Source organism: Solanum lycopersicum, chromosome 4 (genome assembly GCF_036512215.1).
Source record: "Solanum lycopersicum chromosome 4, SLM_r2.1".
In the NCBI taxonomy this organism is placed as follows: Eukaryota; Viridiplantae; Streptophyta; class Magnoliopsida; order Solanales; family Solanaceae; genus Solanum; species Solanum lycopersicum.
Genome location: NC_090803.1, coordinates 8,213,873 through 8,234,088, shown reverse-complemented (window position 1 = coordinate 8,234,088; position 20,216 = coordinate 8,213,873). Strand labels below are relative to the sequence as shown.

Below are 20,216 nucleotides of genomic sequence, written 5' to 3'. Positions count from 1 at the left end.
ATAGCTCAGAATTGGACAGTGAAAACAGCAGGGATGAATTAGATCCAGAATTTGTGCAGGGTGTTGATTTACCAAGAAAAAAATTAAAAAGGAAAGATTTGATCGTGATTGTGTTTTAGCAATTTTTGATCTTGGTATGGTATTTGAAAGTGCTGAACAATTTAAAAAAGTTGTTGTAGATTATTCTTGTGAATATAAAACCAGGTTAAAGTTGAAGCCTAATGACAAAAAAAAGAAAAGAATTAGAGTTAAATTTGAGGACAAAAAATGTAAATGGTTGTTGTTTGCTAGTATAGATAAGGATTCTGGTGATTTTATTGTCAAAAATTATTATCATGAGCATGTATGTCCTCAATCAACCATGAACAAGTTGTGTACATCTAAGTTTGTTGCAGAAATGTTCAAGGATGAAATTACATTTCAACCATATATAAGATTATGGGAAATTGTGGAATTGATGAGAAAAAAAATTGAGTTAATGTTGGAAGAACTGTTTGTCATAGGACAAAAAAGAGGATTATCAAGGAGTTCTTAGTTGATTGCAAGATGGAATTTTCAAGATTGTGTGATTAAAGAACATGTTACTAGGGTTGTTCAAAATCGAATCGATACCAATAACCCGAATCAAAAAAAGTTATTGGTTTATTCGTGATGGGTTATAATTGGTTTAACGATTTTGATAATTTTTTATTTATTTTATTATCGGGTATCGATTCTTAACGATTTTTTTCTAAACGAGTTAATCGATAATCTGATAGTAAATTAAATAATTATATTTATATCGTTTTATATATAAAGTCCTTGATTGAGAGTTTTGTTTTCTACTTTTATTTCTGGTTGTTCCAATCTCTTGGTTTTAATACAATGTAAAAGTGTTTGCTTTTGAGAAAGATGTAACTGGTAACCGAACCAATAATAATCAATAACCGATAAACCAATAAGTCAATATCTTAATGGTTCTAAAATAGTTTAGCATATCTACAAATCGATAACTAATAAGTCAAATCGATAAACTTTAAAACCGAACCAAACCTACCGATACACAACCCTAAATATTACTATAAATTATGAAATTTACCATCAAATTTAATGATATGAATTTTTTTTATATAGCATATTTAAGATCACAAAAATAAAAGATATTTCAATACACAAAATTTAAATATACATGTAAATTTTAATTTTAATATTGATTGATTCCGCCTGATATTATATTTGATATAGAATTATTAAGAGCTAAGCGTATTCATTATTATTTACTTTCACATAATAACTAAATATCACAATAACTCATAAAAAATGAAGAAATAACAAAAATGAGGCAACAATAATAATAATAACTAAAGATGTCTCTAAAACTATTTAATTTTCTTATTATCATTCGTTGTAAATTTTTGCTCGCATGAAATTGTATTTTTACCTTTGATCATCATTCACTTCATATATAGAAAGATGTTTCTAGAATTATTTATTCTTGATAGACTTTTGTTACTTTTTTATTCTTAGTCATCTTTAATACAAATATATCACCCTATTCATTTTTATTTGTAAAATACTTTTTAACATCTTTTTCTTTAATTTCAATCTAATATATATTATTAATTTTATCACACATATTTATTTTCAAGTATATTATTAGAGACAAAATAAAGATGAAAATAATTAATTCATGATAAATTTTTATATAAAAAGTATGCATTTTTTATAAGCATAATGAATAGAAAAAAATATTAAGAATAAAATTAAAGCAATAGTAAAATAGAGTAATAATAAATAGATATCACAATAACTCACAAAACAAAAGAAAGTGAAGTAATAACAAAATATAAGTTAATGGTAACTATTCTTTTGGTTATCATTCTTGATAGATTTTTGTTAGCGTGAAATTACATTTTTGTCCTTCATTATTATTCACTTCATATATAGAAAAATATTTGTAGAAATATATTAATATATTTAATAATATTTTGACTTCAAAATAATCATTTTATTTTTTAGTAAGATGATTTATAATCATATGAACATCTATGGTTTGTTTTAGACTATGAGTTTTAAAAGTGTTTTTTTTAAAAAAAAAAAAATTCATGTTAAGTCAAATAAATATTACATAAATCGAAATGGAGTGGGTACAAACGTTAGATCCATTTTATATTTATGAAATTTAAGTTTTTATAACTATTTTGCCTTTTAATAAAATTAAAAATGAAGATACTAAAGTTTTTTCACTATTATTTTTAATAGTATATTTTTATCAATATTTTGCCGATAATAACCCAAATTGTAATAAAGTAACTTAATTTAAAATTCAAGTATTGATATCAATTGTAAAAACATTTGTTTTTTTTTTAAGTTGTAGAACATTTATAATCTAATATTTTAATATGTTCCTTATTCTCGACGATGACACTAATTTATTACAATTCAAGATTGTAAGAAGTAGAAATCAAAACTAAAAAGTGCAAGTTATGAATATGATATGAAGGTCGTTATGAGTTAATTGTCACTCATTAGAAATATATATATGTCATATGTTAATTGTCGTAATGAAACAATATGAAAATTATAAGAGATAATTTATATACAATTAAAAATTATTTATGAAAAATTAGTCTATATTAAGAAAAAAGTATGATCGAAAATGTGGATCCATATTAAATGTCACAACATTAGTATTTTGGAAAATATATTTGATTGTTTTGTCATTATAAATATATTACAACTTTCTTGATATCATAACATAGAAAGAAAAATTCTAGAATCTTTATGATTTGACAAATTTGCCCTTGATCGTCCTCCCATTTCACTCTTCTATATAATAATAATAATAATAATAATAATAATAATAATAATAATAAATAAATAAATAAATAATACTAGATGAATGTTTTCCGTGCTAACATTTTAAGCCAAGTAATACTAATATTTCGTACCAGCGATTAGTCCCTTGTCTATTTGCTATAATATATGTTTCAAATCACACTGAAACAACATAGAAGCAAAAGCATTCTCTGACAACAATCTTTAGAACACGTTACAGGTGCCCAATTCTTCCCAGAATATCTATTGCAACCATAGCTACATGAGCAGGTAAGACCAATATCTCCATCACCACCATTTGTATACATCTAATTGAAAATTAAACTTTGAAACTCACCAAAAAAGAATGTGTTTGTCTACATTCATCACTTGCATGTGTTTTATCATCCATCATCTAACCTGAAACAAAAAAACTATTATCCTAAAAAGCTTCAAAAGTGTTGAACAAAAATACATTACTTTTGAAGGATCCGGACGATATTTTGAGCACCATAGTCACTCAGTCAAAACTTTCAAATTAATCACATGATGAGGTGGTTATAAGTTACAACTGCATTGCAACAAAATATAGTTTGTTCTATCATGGGCAAATAGCACATGTCCTTAGTTGATGAACGTGGTGGATCAATAGAAGTAATGCATGTACCTTGGAATGACTTTTGTAAAACAAGTAGGATCTGCTGATAAAGTTGAAATTGATGAGAACACTATACATACTTAAGGATCTAGATTTGAACTACTGCTTTTATCTAGAGCCTTCTTGGCGCGAAGCTTTATTAAGGCAAGTGACTTTTTATTAAATATTCTCATTTTCTCTAATGTACCTACATTTGTTACTTTTCAGTTTCAGTTGCTGTTCTGGCTTAAGTGTGTAGTAAATATCCAAAAGTAAATAGTAATTGGGTATTGATCTCTAATCCTCTAGGTAAATAACTCAACATTCAACCAAGTGTACCGTTTAGTCTTCTTGTAGCATGCGTGCCAACATATAATGTTATACCAATTTTAGAAAATATATTCATATATGCATTGCTATAAACTACTAATCCATAATCCGCATTATACACTCTTCAATAAATTACAAACAGCAGCTGTGTCTCTCTGCCATGGTAACAGCTAAGTTTCGATGAATTTCAATGATAACAGCTAAGGATACTGTTCAAGTTGCTACAGCATATGTAGGGAAGACCTTCCGAATGAACTCCAAGACCCTCTCCGAGTAGTACGTTGGGTCAACTGCAGAAATGGAAACAGAATCAAACTGAATCGATTTGTAAGCATGTTCTAACTTCTTGCTCATGTTGTATTCTTGCAATATATCAATGATCCCGAGGTATAACACAACGTCATATACTTCGTGGAACACCTGTGTTTGACCTTCTTTTGGTATGTACTCAGCCCTTGCTGGCATATTCACCCCAAGCTGAATCTGGAATCTGCTTGACGCGCAAAGAGATGAATTTAGGCATGTATAATTGTCAACACCAAAATCATAACATGAAAGATCAACTGAAGTCTTCATTCTTTCTGAAATAGATATATATGTATATATCATTTCATGAACTCGTGAGATAAGCTGCACGAAAGAGAGCAAGACTAGGTGTACCAAGGCATAGAGGTTTTCGTGCAACATCTCTAACAACTGAAAGGAGTCGTAAACAAGTTGCTGGATTTCGCCCATTCCCAATTGTCGTGTGTGTTCTCATGTTTGGTGTTTTCAGTGCAAGAAACTCAATAGGTCTTGTCATCAAGGTTGAGACATTCTTTATGAAATGGACTAAAATGGAAGTAAGACATTCAAATTGAAACGGAGGGAGTAATACATCCCAGTATCTCACTGTGACTACAAGAGTGCTACAACTTAAGAAACTAACAATGTCAAGCCTGGCAAAAAAATACCTTGCTGTCCCGGGGAGGAGGAGGTCCACTTCCGCATCACCGGTAGCTGATGACGCTCGTAATCGGCTGCCTCTGACATGAGGACCCACAACGACTCTATCATCACTTCCACGTGGGACCAAAACAAGGCCCTGTGGCGATATTTCATCCTCCAGAGACTCTTGAAGTAGTAAAACAAAACAATTGTTCATAGAAAGTCATGAAGCCAAGAAAAAAACAAGATATATATAACTTTATTCTTTTTACGAGATTACTTAATTATACTCCCTCAGTTTCAATTTAAGTGTCTTACTTAACTACCTACAGATATATGACGAGATTCGACTTTATTATGAACCATCATTTAACTGAAAAGCCACCAGCTATCAGGTCATACTTCTTTTGTCCTAGTGTTAATTGTTGAGTCTTAAAAGAGTACTCCCTCCATTTCAATTTGTTTGTCCGCTTTGATTTGACACGGAGTTTAAGAAAGTAAAAAAGACTTCTGAATGTTGTGGTCTTAAATAAAAACTAAAGATACGTAGAATGTATCAAAATGTCCTTTAATTTATGGTCTTGTGGAAAGTTTTAAAACTAACAAATAGTTAAAATTAAGAAATTACCAGAAAGGGAAAGAGACATTCGTCTTGAGACAGACGAAAAAGGGAAGTAAGACAAACCAATTGAAATGGATGCAGATATTTTTTGTTTAGAGAGACAAACCTTCTTCTGCAACAATTTCTAGTCCATCTGCCGTGGTGCGTCCACTACATGAAATGAGAGATTGTAGGTGTTGAGGTGCTCTATAATGAACACCTAACAAGAGGCTGTAATCCATAATGTTCTCTTCCTCCAAGAATTTACTGTCAATTTCAATCTGCCTGTAGGAACAAACGATTCTGTTGAAGATGTAATCAAGTAAATAAGTGCGTACTCCAACAGCTTAAGCTATAAGAGTGTACTCATTCTAATAACTTAAGGTTTTAGATGAGATAAGTCGCATATTTCAACATTGTATTAGCAGACAGAGGCCCTGCTTTCAAGTCTCACTATCATGGCACCACCCATATAAAAAAGAATTTCCACATGATCGTCCGACCAAAAACGGAACTCGCTCGCACATGAAGCGACATGTTGGATATAATTAGGTAAATATAAGTATACTCTCTCTAACAGCTTAAACTTTTAAATGAGATAGGTTATACAAATTCCAACAGGCAGCGAGTTATTACCTCAACAATTTACATATTTCTTAAAGAACTCTAGTGTGATTTCACTGACCATCAAACGCTAAAAGAAAGAGTTAAGGTTGCTTTCAATTCGGAAACACATAACTCCGAGGTGCAAAAGACAAATGTCGCCACGAACCAACAACTTTAAACTGTCACATCTTATGAAACTTGGCAAAAAATACTTGAAACTCTTCCTACCAACCAAAAGATATAGTGAAACAGCTACCATTTCTTTGCAAGTATATCATATGACTTCAACCGCTTCCACCAGACTATTACAATCAAGGGCAAATCTTTAGGTTAAAAGATGAGGCAAATGAACCAGCGATCTCTCTGTAAAACTAGGTCATATATGAATATATTTTCTAAAATTGGTATAACATTATCTGTTGGCACGCATGCTACAAGAAGGCTAAACGGTACACTTGGTTGAATGTTGAGTTATTTACCTAGAGGATTAGGGATCAATACCCAATTACTATTTACTTTTGGATATTTATTACACACTTAAGTGAGAACAGCAACTGAAACTGAAAAGTAACAAATGTAGGTACATTAGAGATAATGAGAATATTTAATAAAAAGTCACTTACTTTAATAAAGCTTCGCGCCAAGAAGGCTCTAGATAAAAGCAGTAGTTCAAATCTAGATCCTTAAGTATCTATAGTGTTCTCATCAATTTCAACCTTATCAGCAGATCGTCCTAGTGAAGAACCTTTAAGATCAAATCCTAAATTAAATGATTCCACTTTACCAGTTACCAACAGGACATGGATGGATGGATACATGGAGTAACAGAGAAATCCTAAAAAACAATGTAGTAAGCAAACGAACATCTGATCATAGAAAAACTTGAAAAGAAAATCACCATGCACCTTATGACTTTTTTCAGAATAACTATTAATATTTCCAGAAATGCTCAACCAAGCAGACTAAAACCTTCAAGATGTATCCATTTTTTTTCCTTGCACAATGTACATATTTCCACAGGAAAATATATGGTCATAGGCCAAAAGTTCAATCCTGTCAACCTAATTGAATTAAGGGAATGTCAATGCTATAGATATTGTAGTTATAACATGTAGAGTCCGAAAACTACAACCCCAAAACTGAAGAGCTGGAGATTTGATGGCTCACAACTTTTAAGAATCTATTTTCTGAATGGAAGTACTTACTGGCTATATATGCCTAAGGAAACAAGCGTTTAAATTTTCATCAAACACTTGAATTTCAGTTCTACCTAATACCCACCAAACAAATGAAGGACTATGCAAAATCAACATGACAAGCCAAAATGGCTAGTAGAAACCTGTTAAAAAGTTCCTTGCAGGTATGTCGTTCCCAAAGGCAAGGCTACTACAACACAGATAAACTAAAGTTGTAATAACTATAGTGCTTATTGACGCCTTCTTCATGATCTAATTTTCTGGTAGAGGCGATTTTAGTGTATCCTTCCCTCCATAAAAAAGAACAACTTTAAAATTAAGAGAAACATCAGCGGTCCTTGTGATACTTTTTGTGACCTTATTTCAACCAAGTATCTGTCTTGTTTGGTTTCAGAAATGGTAGCTAAGTTGATATTTATTTTCCGATATTAATCTTAACAAATATGCCTCAAAGTCTGCTATATAAATCAATATTCAATGGAAAATGTGTCTTGCACGTTTGACCTTTCATGTTCTTATAATTTATATAGGTCCAACTCTTGTTGATATAAAATTGCTAAATATTGTCCCAAGTACTCCTATATGTGTTTTTGTGCATATAAAACAAACTCTTTCTAGTGTTTGCTTTCTATCTAGAACTTAAAATATCAACATTTTTTGGGAGGAATAATGAGCAACTTGTAAGGAAGAACAATATTTTTACCAATTAGAATCATCACTCAAAAACTCTAAGCCCCAAGACTTAAGTTTCTTCGGACATAAATACTCCAACTATCATTACAATAAAAAGATGAATGAAGGGCACAAACCAATAAGAAAAATAGTGAGCAATAAAAAAATATTACATGAAAACTATTAGATGATGTGTGTTTGTCCAACAAACATGAAAATAAAAAATGAACGAAGACACAAATCAATAAGAAAAAAAAAATAGTGACCAATAAAAAAAAAATATCATACAAGAACTATTAGATGATGAAATACAAAGTTTAGTGGATTAATATTTTTTATCCAATTTATAAAGGGAGAATTAAGTAGATGAAAAGTTGTGAATGAATGTGTTTAATGGTAGAAGCTAAAAGGTTTAACAATTAAATTCATTAAGATATGGAAAATGAACATCTAATCATGTATTTGGTCAAATTTAGTTGTCATTATTGATTTAATTTTAAAAATTAGTAAGAGATTTTATAATTTAAAAATTCTATGAAGGATATTTTCATAATTTAACTTTGAACTTAAAATCTTTCCACTTATAATAATATATGATTTTTCTTCTTTTTAAAGATATACTCCTCCAATAGAAGGTACTTAATAATGCATACACTTTGAAAGACACTTTAGGATCAGAAGTGAGAGCGACTTTGAAGGAAACTTTTCCTTCGCCACCAATAGCACCACCGCTGATGCATTTTGAGAAAAACAAAAGCTGACAACTCTTAAAAAAAGAAAGAGGGAGATGTATTCTCGAATCTACTGATAATGTATATCAAGGAAGGAAAAACATATTTGTCCTATTTGTTATTACACTTGCAAGTATTCTAGAATCTACATATCTCATCATAAAATAAAAAACATATGGAATATAATTACCATTTTGTCCTTATATGAAAGTCATATTTGCTAAAGTGCCAGTGGTCGTCCCCCACATGGCTCTTTTATATAGTAATAATAACAACTAGATGGTTCTTACCCGTGCTAAGCACGGACCGACAATTCAAATTCTAATATGACTTTATTGTGTTTGATCTACGGAAATATGTTCGAGAAATCATAATAACATGATAAACATTTTTATACAAAAAAATTACGTAAGACAATAATAAGTAAAAGCTTTAATAATTATCAGCAATCTTAGTGAGCTCTAGCTTTGAATAGATCAAGAAGTTTATCAACCTTTTTGTTATGACTCCGTTCTTACACTTGAACTCCGGTCTTTACCCTAAGTACAAATATACTTGTGAACTACTAAGACATTGTAGGGGAGTGAACTTACATTTCGAAATAAGAAATCTCCACCAACATCTTCACTACTCTTCATCTTGATCACACTAAATATTTTGATCCACAAAAATTATTGTATTTTTATCTCTGTAAGTGGCCAACTGAATTACCAAAAATAATAATATTTGTCATAATGAAATACCATTTAAAGACCTGAGATTTAGTTCATACAAACATTGCAATAGAGAACCATATATACTCAATTTATATTTATTTAAGGTACCTTCAAATGATATTAGTTCAAACTTAAAAAAAAATAAGAACATGATTTCACTGAATCATCAGCCATTTCAAGGCTTATACATTTCCATTCAAATTATTAAAAAATAATCAAGCTCAAAATAATTGATTAAGGGGCATGATCCGGACTTTCTTTTGTTGTTTCTATCAAGTCATTAAAGGGTAAATTGGAGGTTATGTGAGTTCGTACTCTACTGCTTTTGTATTTTCTTTGAAACCCTTCTTGAGAATGCTCTACCCATTTCTCTTTCTTTTTGTAATCTATTGAATTTATCAATTGAAGAAATATCATTTACACTCAAATTTAGAATTTATATTGTGACCGGATTTGAGAGTTCAGTGGTTTAATATTGTAGTTTTGATTTTATCATTATAAGGATATTAGGGTGATGAGCATCCTCGGTCCCTGCTATCTCTAAGTGTTATTTGTATGTTTTGCTGATGTGACAAACAATGGTACCTTATAAAGGTACCAGGTTCTCAACATGAGTTTTGATGATGTGACAAACTCAGGAACCTTGTAAAGGTACCAGGTTCCCAACATGAACATCCTGTTGACTGTCAGTTGGAGCAGGTATAGAAAGTAGGTGCACATTTTTCAACGGCGTCAGAAAAGTCAGACCTTTCCAACCAATGGCAAGAGTTTAAGGAAAGGACTTGTCTATATAATGTCACTTTTCTAAACATCATTAGTTAGTTTTTGCAACTTGAAAAATATTCTCAAGAACATTTGCAAAGGCTATAGAAAATCAAAGTGAAGAATTATTCAATAACAACTGAAAACTCAGGAGCATATCGTGTAGTTGTTTGAGAATATATTCTTGTGGTCGTACATTGTAAACTGTTCCTAAATCTATAAAGGAATCAGTGTGGTGGTGTTGAAATTCTAAGTTGTCTAGAAGGGATAGCTTAGTGAGTAGAATAACTTTTACTTAGGCTTATCAAGCAATAGAGTTATTGCTTGATCGTGAGATTAAAAACTTCTTCTCACATTTGTATAACTTGTTTTACTTTTGCTTACGAAGATTAGTGAAACAGTTGTGAAAATCCTGTGAGACAGGTCGTGGTTTTACTCCCTTAAGCAAGGAGGTTTCCACGTAAAATTGTTGTGTTTTTAAACTGCATTTACTTTCTGTTCATACTTGTTTGTGTGTCAAGGGACTTGGTCCATTGACTGATAAGTGGACGCATAGACTCTAACACTAAGAAACCAAAAAGAGAGAACTCGAATGTTCAAATGCATTTTACCAGTTTTCAAAACACGCAAGTAAGAACTTTTCAATGAAAGATGATAAAACTACATGACAACATAACATAATAATAAAAAATTTGAAATGAAATGCATAATAGCTTAGCAACCTAGAGTATGTATGGAAAAATTAGAGAAAAGCTTAACAAAATGGCTAACCAAACCAAAAGCAAGGATTGATTTAGATGAAATCCAAGCATCTCATCGTGTCCTAAGTGGAGTGTTACCTGAAACTGTAAAAAAGTGTTAAACTCGGGACAATTAAAAGAGACAACATGGTCTAAGGAAGTTTACAATAGCTGAACTCACATATTTCAACAATGTTCTCACTCTTTCCGTGATCTTCTATCCTCCTCCAATTCCATGGCAAGCTTCTCTCTCTAAATCATATTGATGAATGAAGAATAAGCAGTCATGAGCTACGCCAATGTAAGATAAAATCAATCTTTTACTCTTAACAAAAACAATAAATAGTAATAATAATTATCGTCAGCAAGTCATTCTAGAGTTTCAGTATCTCTTGCTCAAGCACCGCGAAATGTGAGAGCCTTTTGCAAGAGGTTTCACCCCATATAAGATACTTTTTGCGCAACTTATGAACATGAACATTGAGATCGAGACAAGACAATCATCTGAAGTTTCATGTGAACTATTTTCTTTTTGACTTCTTTAATAAGGATGCATCATTTAGTATCTAAAAAGAAGTTGAACTACAATAAGCTCTGGCTTAGACATCAAACAAAGAAGCTAGTAATTAACAATTTTTTTTCATTGTTGGGTTCCACTGGGAAGAAAATCTGCAAGAAAGAATTCTACAAGGATGAAACTTGTGATTTGTAAGATAATAAAAATTAGAACCAGTTAAAGAATGCTCTATACTGCTTGTCGGTAAAAGTCAGCTTCCTTTTGCTTTAAAAATTGGTGCTTGAATAGATGTTTTAGACTACACTCTATAGTATGTCGATACCAGAACAAATTAACCGTTGCATCATTTAGGAATTTTCAGAAAAACAAATCTTTTTGTTAGATTTATTAAACCTTGGGGTTATGACAGAAAAAAGAATGTGGTCCTAAGTGCTGAAATTGCATTGGAGCTTGATTTGAAAGTTTTATATGCAAGGTAAAGTGTCTTAGGAACTAATGTTGAACTTACTAACCTAATTATAGTAACAGTAACTCTCATTAGTTGTTCTCTACAGTGGACCATGAACAAGTAATTAGATAAAAAGAAGGCAGACCTCATTGACTTGAACATAGTTAGTGATTCATTTGACTTGCTAGCAAATAACAGTATTCCCTTTAATAAAACACATAATCATTATGATTTGGGTATCAATGTAATAATTAAGAGAATCAATTTGTGTTGATTTGCGCTACTTCAAATCTTAATTGTTAAATGAAACCAACAATACTTTACTCTATTTTCGAAGAAAAAAAGGGGCATACAATGTATGTAATCTAGAAACACAACTCAATCGAAGAGATAAAAATATACAATAGTGTTGCTGGCTTAGAGAATTAAAGAAATAGCGAAGAGAAAAAATGAAATTGAAAAGGAGAACTAAAATGACTCACAATAAAACATGAAGGAAATGTCTGCCAGCAACTAACCCTTGTCTTTTTATTTTTCAATGTATTTTCAACTCAAAGTTTCACTAGTTCCTTCCATCGATAGACAAAAGATGTCGAGCAAATACCTAGCAATAAACATGAAATGAGAGAGTCTGAAAGCAATCTTATTTTGCTGTTGATAGAATAACTTCACTGTTGCTTCTATAATTTGAGTATAGTGCGAAAACGACAATAATTGTGTCAATGCTCTAAAGAATTTCTGTAGATTTTTTCACAAACTCTTCTGACTCCACATCTCCTATAACTATGATAAGGATGATACATCTTATACTAACATCATGTCCTTTTTCATACTACAATATAAGCAAGCAAATAGAACTAATATCAATTCTCTATAGAATTTTGCTAGATTTCCCCCCAACTCCTCACCCTAGCCCTCCTCTTCTATAGCTATGATTTTCAAAAAAAATTACAACGCAACTCTTCAAATGTTTGAAGTCCACTTAAAATTATATGCAAGTATGAGACAACAGTTGAAGAGTATACTTGCATATAATTTTTGTACTTAAGAAATGAACTCGTTGTCCACATGTAATTTTCGTACTTAAAATTACAATGCAACTCTTCAAATGCTTGCAGTTAATTTTTTTAAAATGGTTCAATTATGCCCCTAATTCGACCCATATATGTGTGTGAATTGTTCTGTTATTTACATCATCATCGCCTGCTGCAGCTTGCAGTTGTGCCTGTAGCATTGCTGCGGCGAATTCCTCCTCTCTAGCCCTTGCCTACCAGGCTTGCGCCTCTGCACTCAGTAGCGCTGCACACTCCTCTAGCTCTGCATTGCGTCGAAACACTTTTCCAATCTCGACTTTCTTTTCCTTCGGTTGCCGTGCCATTGATTCCTGGCAGTTCCAATCAGAGCACGATAGTGTTCGCCTTTTATATGGTTCAATTATGCTCCTAATCCGACCCATATAGGGTATTCAAAAGATGGGTCGAGTTGTATAAGTAATTTAAAAGATGGGTTGCATATGTGTTTTAAAATTGGGTCGGATAGTTAGGGGCATAAGTGACCCCTTTCTCTTGTAATATAAATGTCAAGTGATGATATATAAAAATGATGTGGAAAATCCATTTGACATTTTTAAAAAAAGTAAAATGAGTTGGATATTTCAAGTTGACCAACTATAGCCCATAAGGGCATATGTAGACCAAACGTTAGACGGTGAGGGTATAAATGGACCAAAATTTAAATGGGGTATATCTAGACCTTTTCGAATAGTTTAGGGGCATATTTGACCCTTTTTCCTTTAATATAAATGTCAAATGATAATATATAAAAATGACGTGAAAAATCCATTTTGCATTTAAAGAAAAGTAAAATGAGTTAGATATTTCGAGTTGGCCAACTAACACCAGTAAGGACATATGTAGACCAAAAGTTGGACGGCAAGGATATTAGTAGATCAAACTTTAAACGGGGATATATCTAGACCTTTTCGAATAGTTTAGGAGCATATTTTACCCTTTTTCCTTTTTAAAATAAAACAAAATAGATGTGAAATACCAAAATTGCCCTTAATGTACTGTTCATCCTTTTAGCAGAATTAGATATTGTTCTGCATAATTTAAACATCACATCCAAATAAACATGATGATCACTGACATTAAACTATGTTCCTAAATGGAGCGTTACAAGACTCATTCTTTAAAAATGAAAAAAAGCACTCATAATATATGCTGAAAAATTGTTGGTTATAACAATATCTTAAAATATAACCTGAAGATCTTAAATCTCTCATAACACAGATTAATTAGGAAGCACATATATTGTATTGATATCATCTACTGAAAAGGAAAAAACGTACATACCTTTTTACTTGAAACCCTTTGTAGTTGAGTGCGTCTTGCTCTGAAGCACCTTTCTTGGATGCTAAAATTTAGATAGATTAATGCTTAAGAAGAGCTTTAATAACCAAAATTGAATATTTTGAAAAGCTAGAAGAGCCAGAAGAGAGTTAAGAAGAACAGGATCCCAAGAGAAAATTCTGCATTTGGACCAGCTAAGATATAGACCCAATATTGTCTCTGAATTTCGTTTGATTGAGAAGCTTCCCAGTAGTCAAAACTTGAGCTTCCTTGGCTTCTTTCTCCTCTTCACTGACTTTCTTCATTTCAATTCAAACAGAAACAAGGTAGCAACTGATCCCAGCTTGTAATGTATAGGGCCAATTTGATGATGTTCATCCAGAGCACCGCGAGAAACAAAAGAACTGGTAAATAATGTTTCTAATATGTAAGAATATATACTTGTCCAATTATGTGGATTCTATCCTGGTCTCGAGGATAGCTGTTATTAAATGTTTATTTTCTTTTTTTAATCAATTTGCAGGATGACAATAAAAGCAAAAAGGGACTTATGAGGTGCTACTGTATTCATGTTAATCGATACTTTTTGGCAGCAACTACTGCTTTAAATATGTGTACTCTATTCTTGATTCACCAACTTTCTAAAGGAAATCTGTTATCATATTTGCCACTTTATAACAATGTACATTTGGCGTGATATTCCCATCTCTAAACGGTTCGTATCATGTTACTTCTCCATGACTCAACTTGGTTAGGTGATAGAAGACATGTCTATACAAGCAAATGTCCCTGCACTTGCAATGGAAGAGGTGAGTTGACCTGAATAAGAAGACATTTCTTATTTTCAAATCGACTTATCATACTTGCTCAACCATATTAGCTCATATTGTTGTTCTATGGTAGATTGCATAAGTTCTTTAGTAATGATATGCCCCAAGTATGGTTGACTGTACAAAAACTGATGGTCGGGTAAAATTGTTTTTTTGCAACTGATTCAGAAAAAAAGAATAGTAGCCGACACCAGAAAATACATTAGCTAATGGTGTTTGTTTCTTTTATTCTTCCCTTTAATTAAAATAACTGAATTCTGTTATGCTATGGTTTTTCAGGTAATGATCAGTCATAATGTGTACCAAAACTGAACCGGATTGGAGTTCTCATGCCAAATAGCGGTAACATTTGAGCTTAAAATTCATGAACTTCACCTAATATACATCTTTTGTCTATATTATGGAATTTATCTTTTTGACTAACAAATGTTTCAGTAACAATTACATGTAGATACTGCCATCACATTTGATCTTTCTTCTTCTTTTTTGATAGGTTATTATTAATTATCATAGTATCCATCTTCTTTAATGAATTCCAAAACCCTGTCAAAATTATGAACCTGTACCTTTTCAGTTGAGAAGCAGCTAACCCTATCGTTTGCCAGCCTCGTTTAGTTTTAATGTACTGTTAAGGAGAAGTGTCTTGAAATGTGATTGAGTCGATGAGATAGTAACCATGTAATTCTCTCTGGTTGTGGTTGCACGATGCATACAATGAGACAGATAAATCAAGTAAAAACAGATAAAAGTATCTGCAGGGCGCTGATCTATTACGTGATGCATCAATAATTTCTGTTTTATTAGGTCGCTTCTCTCGTGGATTTGCTCTGACCTCACTTTGTGTTCCATGAGATTTCAGTTATTCAACCTATGAAGTGTGTTAACAGTAACTTCCTATAGTGCCATTAACTGTAACATCAACATTTCTGGAAAAGAATTTATTTCAGTTTATGTATGAAAAATAGAATTTCCACCTAGTTTGGAGCACATTTTTTCACTATTTTTATTTGTACAGCTGAAGCTCCAAATTTACAAAATATTGCCAAAGAATACACTCGGTAATCAAGCTATGGTGTTCTGGACAATCTAAAGCTTGGAACGCAATGTGTAAAATCAAGAGCCAAGTAGATACGTGCATTTTTTAGAAGATTGGCCAAGGGTGATATCGATGTTTGGTATTATAATTGGTCGGAATTAGGCCCATTGTGGAAATATCTTCTTCCTGGACATTATTCTAGACAACCATAGAAATTGGGATGGCTGGGATATATATCTATCCACCTGATTATGTTAGAATCAAGATCGCTCCATGACAATTGTTATTAGGGAAAATATCCCTGATGGAGCAAATTTGGACTATGAAAACAACAGAATTTTTCAATATTGCTTCTTCTTGGCAACTCTCAAGACAAAAAAAAGCAAAAATTGGATTAATTCAATGACTGGGCAAAAAGTTGTCCCCTTCAAAATGAACTTTATTGTTTGGAAGGCTTCGAGAGATAGGCTCCCCGCTGATGCTAGAGTAGCTAAAATGGGAATCGCTATTAAAAGTACTTGTTGTTGCTGTAGGATTTCTACTTTTGAATCTACTGACCATCTTTTTTGCAGGGGAAAAAAATTTATGCTCAAGATGTCTGGAAAGTCATTTGTGGTTCAATTGGAATTCCTATCAAGGACATACCTCTCAGGCAACACTTAATCGATTAGTGGAGACAAAAGACTTCTAATCAAGTGTGTAGTATCATTGTCAAATGTCTCCCTGCTCTCTCACTATATGGGAGATCTGGAAATCACGATGTGAGGCCAAATATGGCTCACAAAAGATCAATGTGAACAAATCCATTTCCTAGATTGCCTCCAATATTTCCCAATAAGTGAACCATCTAGTCGGGAGGAGGTCCGAAAAAATCATTTCAAGCAATGTTTACTTTCAAAAATATATTTTCATCAAGTGGACCAAACCTTCTCTCTCTTTTGTTCAACTTAACACTAATGGTAGCTGTGGAGGAGGAGGGATTGTGAAAGATCAAGAAGGCAAACTCATCATAGCTTTCTCATTGGTATTAGGACAAGGCACTAACAACTGGGTAGAAGCAGTAGCTTTACTCTTTGGAATGTCTTGGAGCAAAAACAATGGCTACCAAAATGTGCACGCAGAGAGTGATTCCAAGTTATTGGTGGATTGCTTTAAGAAGAAGTCTACACCACCTTGGACACTAGCAAATGAAGTCAAAAGGCTGCAGGACTTATTCAATCAAAGTGAATACTCTATAACACATTGCTATTGGGAGATTAATCAAGTGGCGGACAAGCCAACTTCTCTTAGTCACAACTACAACACCAACATTTTATACTCTAACAGTGGTGAACTCCCCTCCCAAATCAAAGGGCTTATAGCAATTGATCGTTGGAGTCTTTCGATTATAAGAGTCTCCAACAAAAGAAAGACAGATTTCACTTTCGACCCTCCGTGACAAATTCATAAGATCCTCCCATATTTGTGTATAAATTGTATTAGTCACATGGGATACCTATCTTAGGCATTTACCTTTTCATCTCAGCTACAATAGGTAGATTATCCCACATTATCCCATATTCCACACGGAGGGAAAAATTGGGTTGTGTGTCTGCCTCAAATCAATTGCAATGGTGTGTTTTGGAAGATGAATAAAATTGTTTGTAAAAAAAAAAGACTCAAGCCTTTTAAACTTCTATTCATTTGACTTAATTTAAACATGGCAGGCCTTTTAAAGAGGGGAAAACTTGACTATGTCTAATAATCTGCGTGATTGATGAAACACCATTGTAATACACCTGGATTAAGGATTGGATGAAAAGAAGAAAAAAGAAGTTTGGATCACTAGATCGTATTCCACCACAACATACTCAAGCATCCAATTATATGAAAACAAGAAAGATAAATCAAAACATTCAAAAACTTTTGAGTAAAACAATAGCTAGGATGAGTGAGTATGTATGACTGAAATTCAATAGAGAGTTGGCGTTACCCAAGTTGGAGGACAAAAACGACTGAGGGAAACACCATTGTAATGCGGCTGAATGCTTCCATCTGCTAGGTTGAACACCCCCATGTCCAACCCTCCTCCTTCTTCATAGGCTAGGTATGTTAAAAAACAATCGTCTGTAAAATAAATATGATTGGGCTTGATTCCTGGAAATTGACAAGCTTGGACTGAGAGAGAACTATTAGCACCTAGAAAAAAAGTTGTGTCCCCTAATTCCCTGGTTTCCGTCATTATGCCAGCAGCTGAATCGACTTGGAAAACTCGAAAATTGGTTGTCCCATATGTGTAGTCATCATCATCATCATCATCATCTGGGATGAGCTTTAATGGTATCCTGTCACGATCATCTTTGGGTAACCTTAAATGAACACCATCTCGCAAAATTACAAATAATGATCCTAGTGATTCTACAATGTATAACTGTTCACGACGAAGTTGAGGTGGAAGTGGCATGTGCGCTACGATATGATATTTAGTAGGTTGGGTGCCAACAGCATCAGCAACATCAAAAACTATCAGAATACCGGAATAATCCAAAGCATAAATTTGGCCATTAAAATATATCAAATCATAAAAAGCCGTACCGACGCGATCAGTTCCTTGAAATTTAAGTCTAGTCCATCTAATATCACCTGGTCTCCAGAAACTTAGGAACTTAAATGCTCCTTCAATGACCACGAGAATGTAGTCGGATGTATGAGAAGGACTAGAGGACAAAACTGCCTTGTAAAAAAAGTACATCTTCAAGCCAGTCCGGTAACGATTGTATTCTACGGTGGTATTTTGATGGGGTAATTCAATTTCAACACCAGAGAAGGGATGCAGCATACTAATTTCACCTTCCTCTTCTCCTATCATGATAAGCCAACCCATAGACTCCATACACCGTTTTCTGCGGGCTTTCGGAATTCTCTTGTTCAAAATCATGCCATTATAGAGGCTGAAGAATTTCCGAATGGAATTTCCGTCATCATCCTCTTCCTCCGCTAGCATCAACCAAGGAGCTCTACAGAGGTAATTGTTGAAATTGTCCTTGGTGGACACAGAGTGCCAGGATTTGCAGACAGAGCCAAAATTTAGATAGTCTTCAATGAGATTCAAACGCCTAGCAATTAGAGCAAGCAGATCATATTGAAGTTCCGACCAATCAGCCAACTCTTGCTCCATCGAAAAACCTGATGCAGCAGTTTCCATCCCTGCAGCCGCATATAAATAATTCAACTCTTGCGCCATCGAAAGATCTCAGCTATAGGGAAGATTGTTCTGATACCAGCCGCCTTGCCTAACGAAAAACCCTTGATCCACCGGACAGATCTAGTTCCAATTCGAAGTACAATGGAAATCTTATTTTGCTATCCGACCCACGTGTTTAGCATTAAAAGAAGAAAAAAACAAATCCCTTACCTTCTTCTTTTCTTCTTTTCGGTCTTTTCTTTTTTTTATTAATTTATTTATTTATCAAAACTTTAAAAAAGTAGATTTTAAAATTGTTTGAGATTTATTTTTAAAATAAGTAGTTATGTGTTAATAAAAGTGTTGAAATTTAAAAAAAAAATGTTAATATGTTTGGCATATAAGTGTTGATAAACACTTTTTTTAATCAAAATATCTGAAATAAATACCCTTAAAAATTGTTAACATGATAAAAATTGATTAGTTTAATAATAATAATAATAATAAATAAATATAAATAATAATATAACAATATGAAAATAATAATTATTATTATTATAATAACAATAATAAATAATAAAATTATTATTAATAATAATAATAAAATTATTATTAATAAAATAAATAAATAATAAAATATTAATAATAATAATGATATATAATAATAATATAATATATAATAACAATAATAAAAAAGAATAATAATATTAAAAATAAAATATCAATAATACTAGTAATAATAAAAATAAAAATAGAAAAAATTAAGGCTAAAAAAATAATATACACGGTCAACATAAAATAATTTTTAAGTTGAAAAAAGAAGAAGGAAACTTTCATATGTAGCCACTTAAAAATAATTAATTACTCTCTATAGGTATAGTTTGATAATTACATTTTCTAGCTACATGTTATTTGGAGGAGATATGCGAGTGAGACTGGGAGAGAGAGGAGAGAGGCGAGAGAGAGGGGGAAAAGAGTGGGAGAAAGGTGAATTGTATATGTATATTGGTTAGATAATTGTATATTATACATATATATTTGTATATATGTCAAGAGAGATTGGGAGAGGGAGGAGGGAGGAGAGAGGCGAGCGAGACTGAAAGAGAGAGAGGAGAGAGGCGAGCGATATTGAGAGAGACGAGAGAGAGAGAGGGCAG

General features: G+C 32.4%; 2 protein-coding genes across 14 annotated transcripts; both read right to left on the bottom strand.

The window, feature by feature from the left end:
- Positions 1-3,820: 3,820 nt before the first annotated feature.
- LOC101245245 (phosphatidylinositol 4-phosphate 5-kinase 9) lies at positions 3,821-17,982 on the bottom strand. Of its 12 annotated transcripts, none has more exons than XM_019213350.3 (9): positions 17,869-17,982; positions 14,034-14,434; positions 12,162-12,283; positions 10,896-10,966; positions 10,746-10,819; positions 9,090-9,198; positions 5,419-5,576; positions 4,717-4,876; positions 3,821-4,253 (listed from the first exon to the last, which is right to left on the bottom strand). In XM_019213350.3, exons 6-9 carry the CDS (start codon positions 9,116-9,118, stop codon positions 3,977-3,979), a joined length of 624 nt encoding a protein of 207 aa, XP_019068895.2. In that variant the 5' UTR covers positions 9,119-9,198; positions 10,746-10,819; positions 10,896-10,966; positions 12,162-12,283; positions 14,034-14,434; positions 17,869-17,982; the 3' UTR covers positions 3,821-3,976. The 12 variants fall into 12 exon arrangements, with proteins under 12 accessions (XP_019068895.2, XP_019068881.2, XP_025886434.2 ...); XM_019213336.3 differs by having other exon boundaries at positions 14,034-14,094; XM_026030649.2 differs by having other exon boundaries at positions 14,034-14,363; positions 17,869-17,975.
- Positions 17,694-19,276, bottom strand: LOC138337044 (probable F-box protein At1g65740). 2 transcript variants are annotated; one of them, XM_069297053.1, is made up of 2 exons: positions 18,075-19,276; positions 17,694-17,978 (listed from the first exon to the last, which is right to left on the bottom strand). In XM_069297053.1, exons 1-2 carry the CDS (start codon positions 19,117-19,119, stop codon positions 17,848-17,850), a joined length of 1,176 nt encoding a protein of 391 aa, XP_069153154.1. In that variant the 5' UTR covers positions 19,120-19,276; the 3' UTR covers positions 17,694-17,847. The 2 variants fall into 2 exon arrangements, with proteins under 2 accessions (XP_069153154.1, XP_069153155.1); XM_069297054.1 differs by having other exon boundaries at positions 17,694-17,982; positions 18,079-19,119.
- Positions 19,277-20,216: the final 940 nt, after the last annotated feature.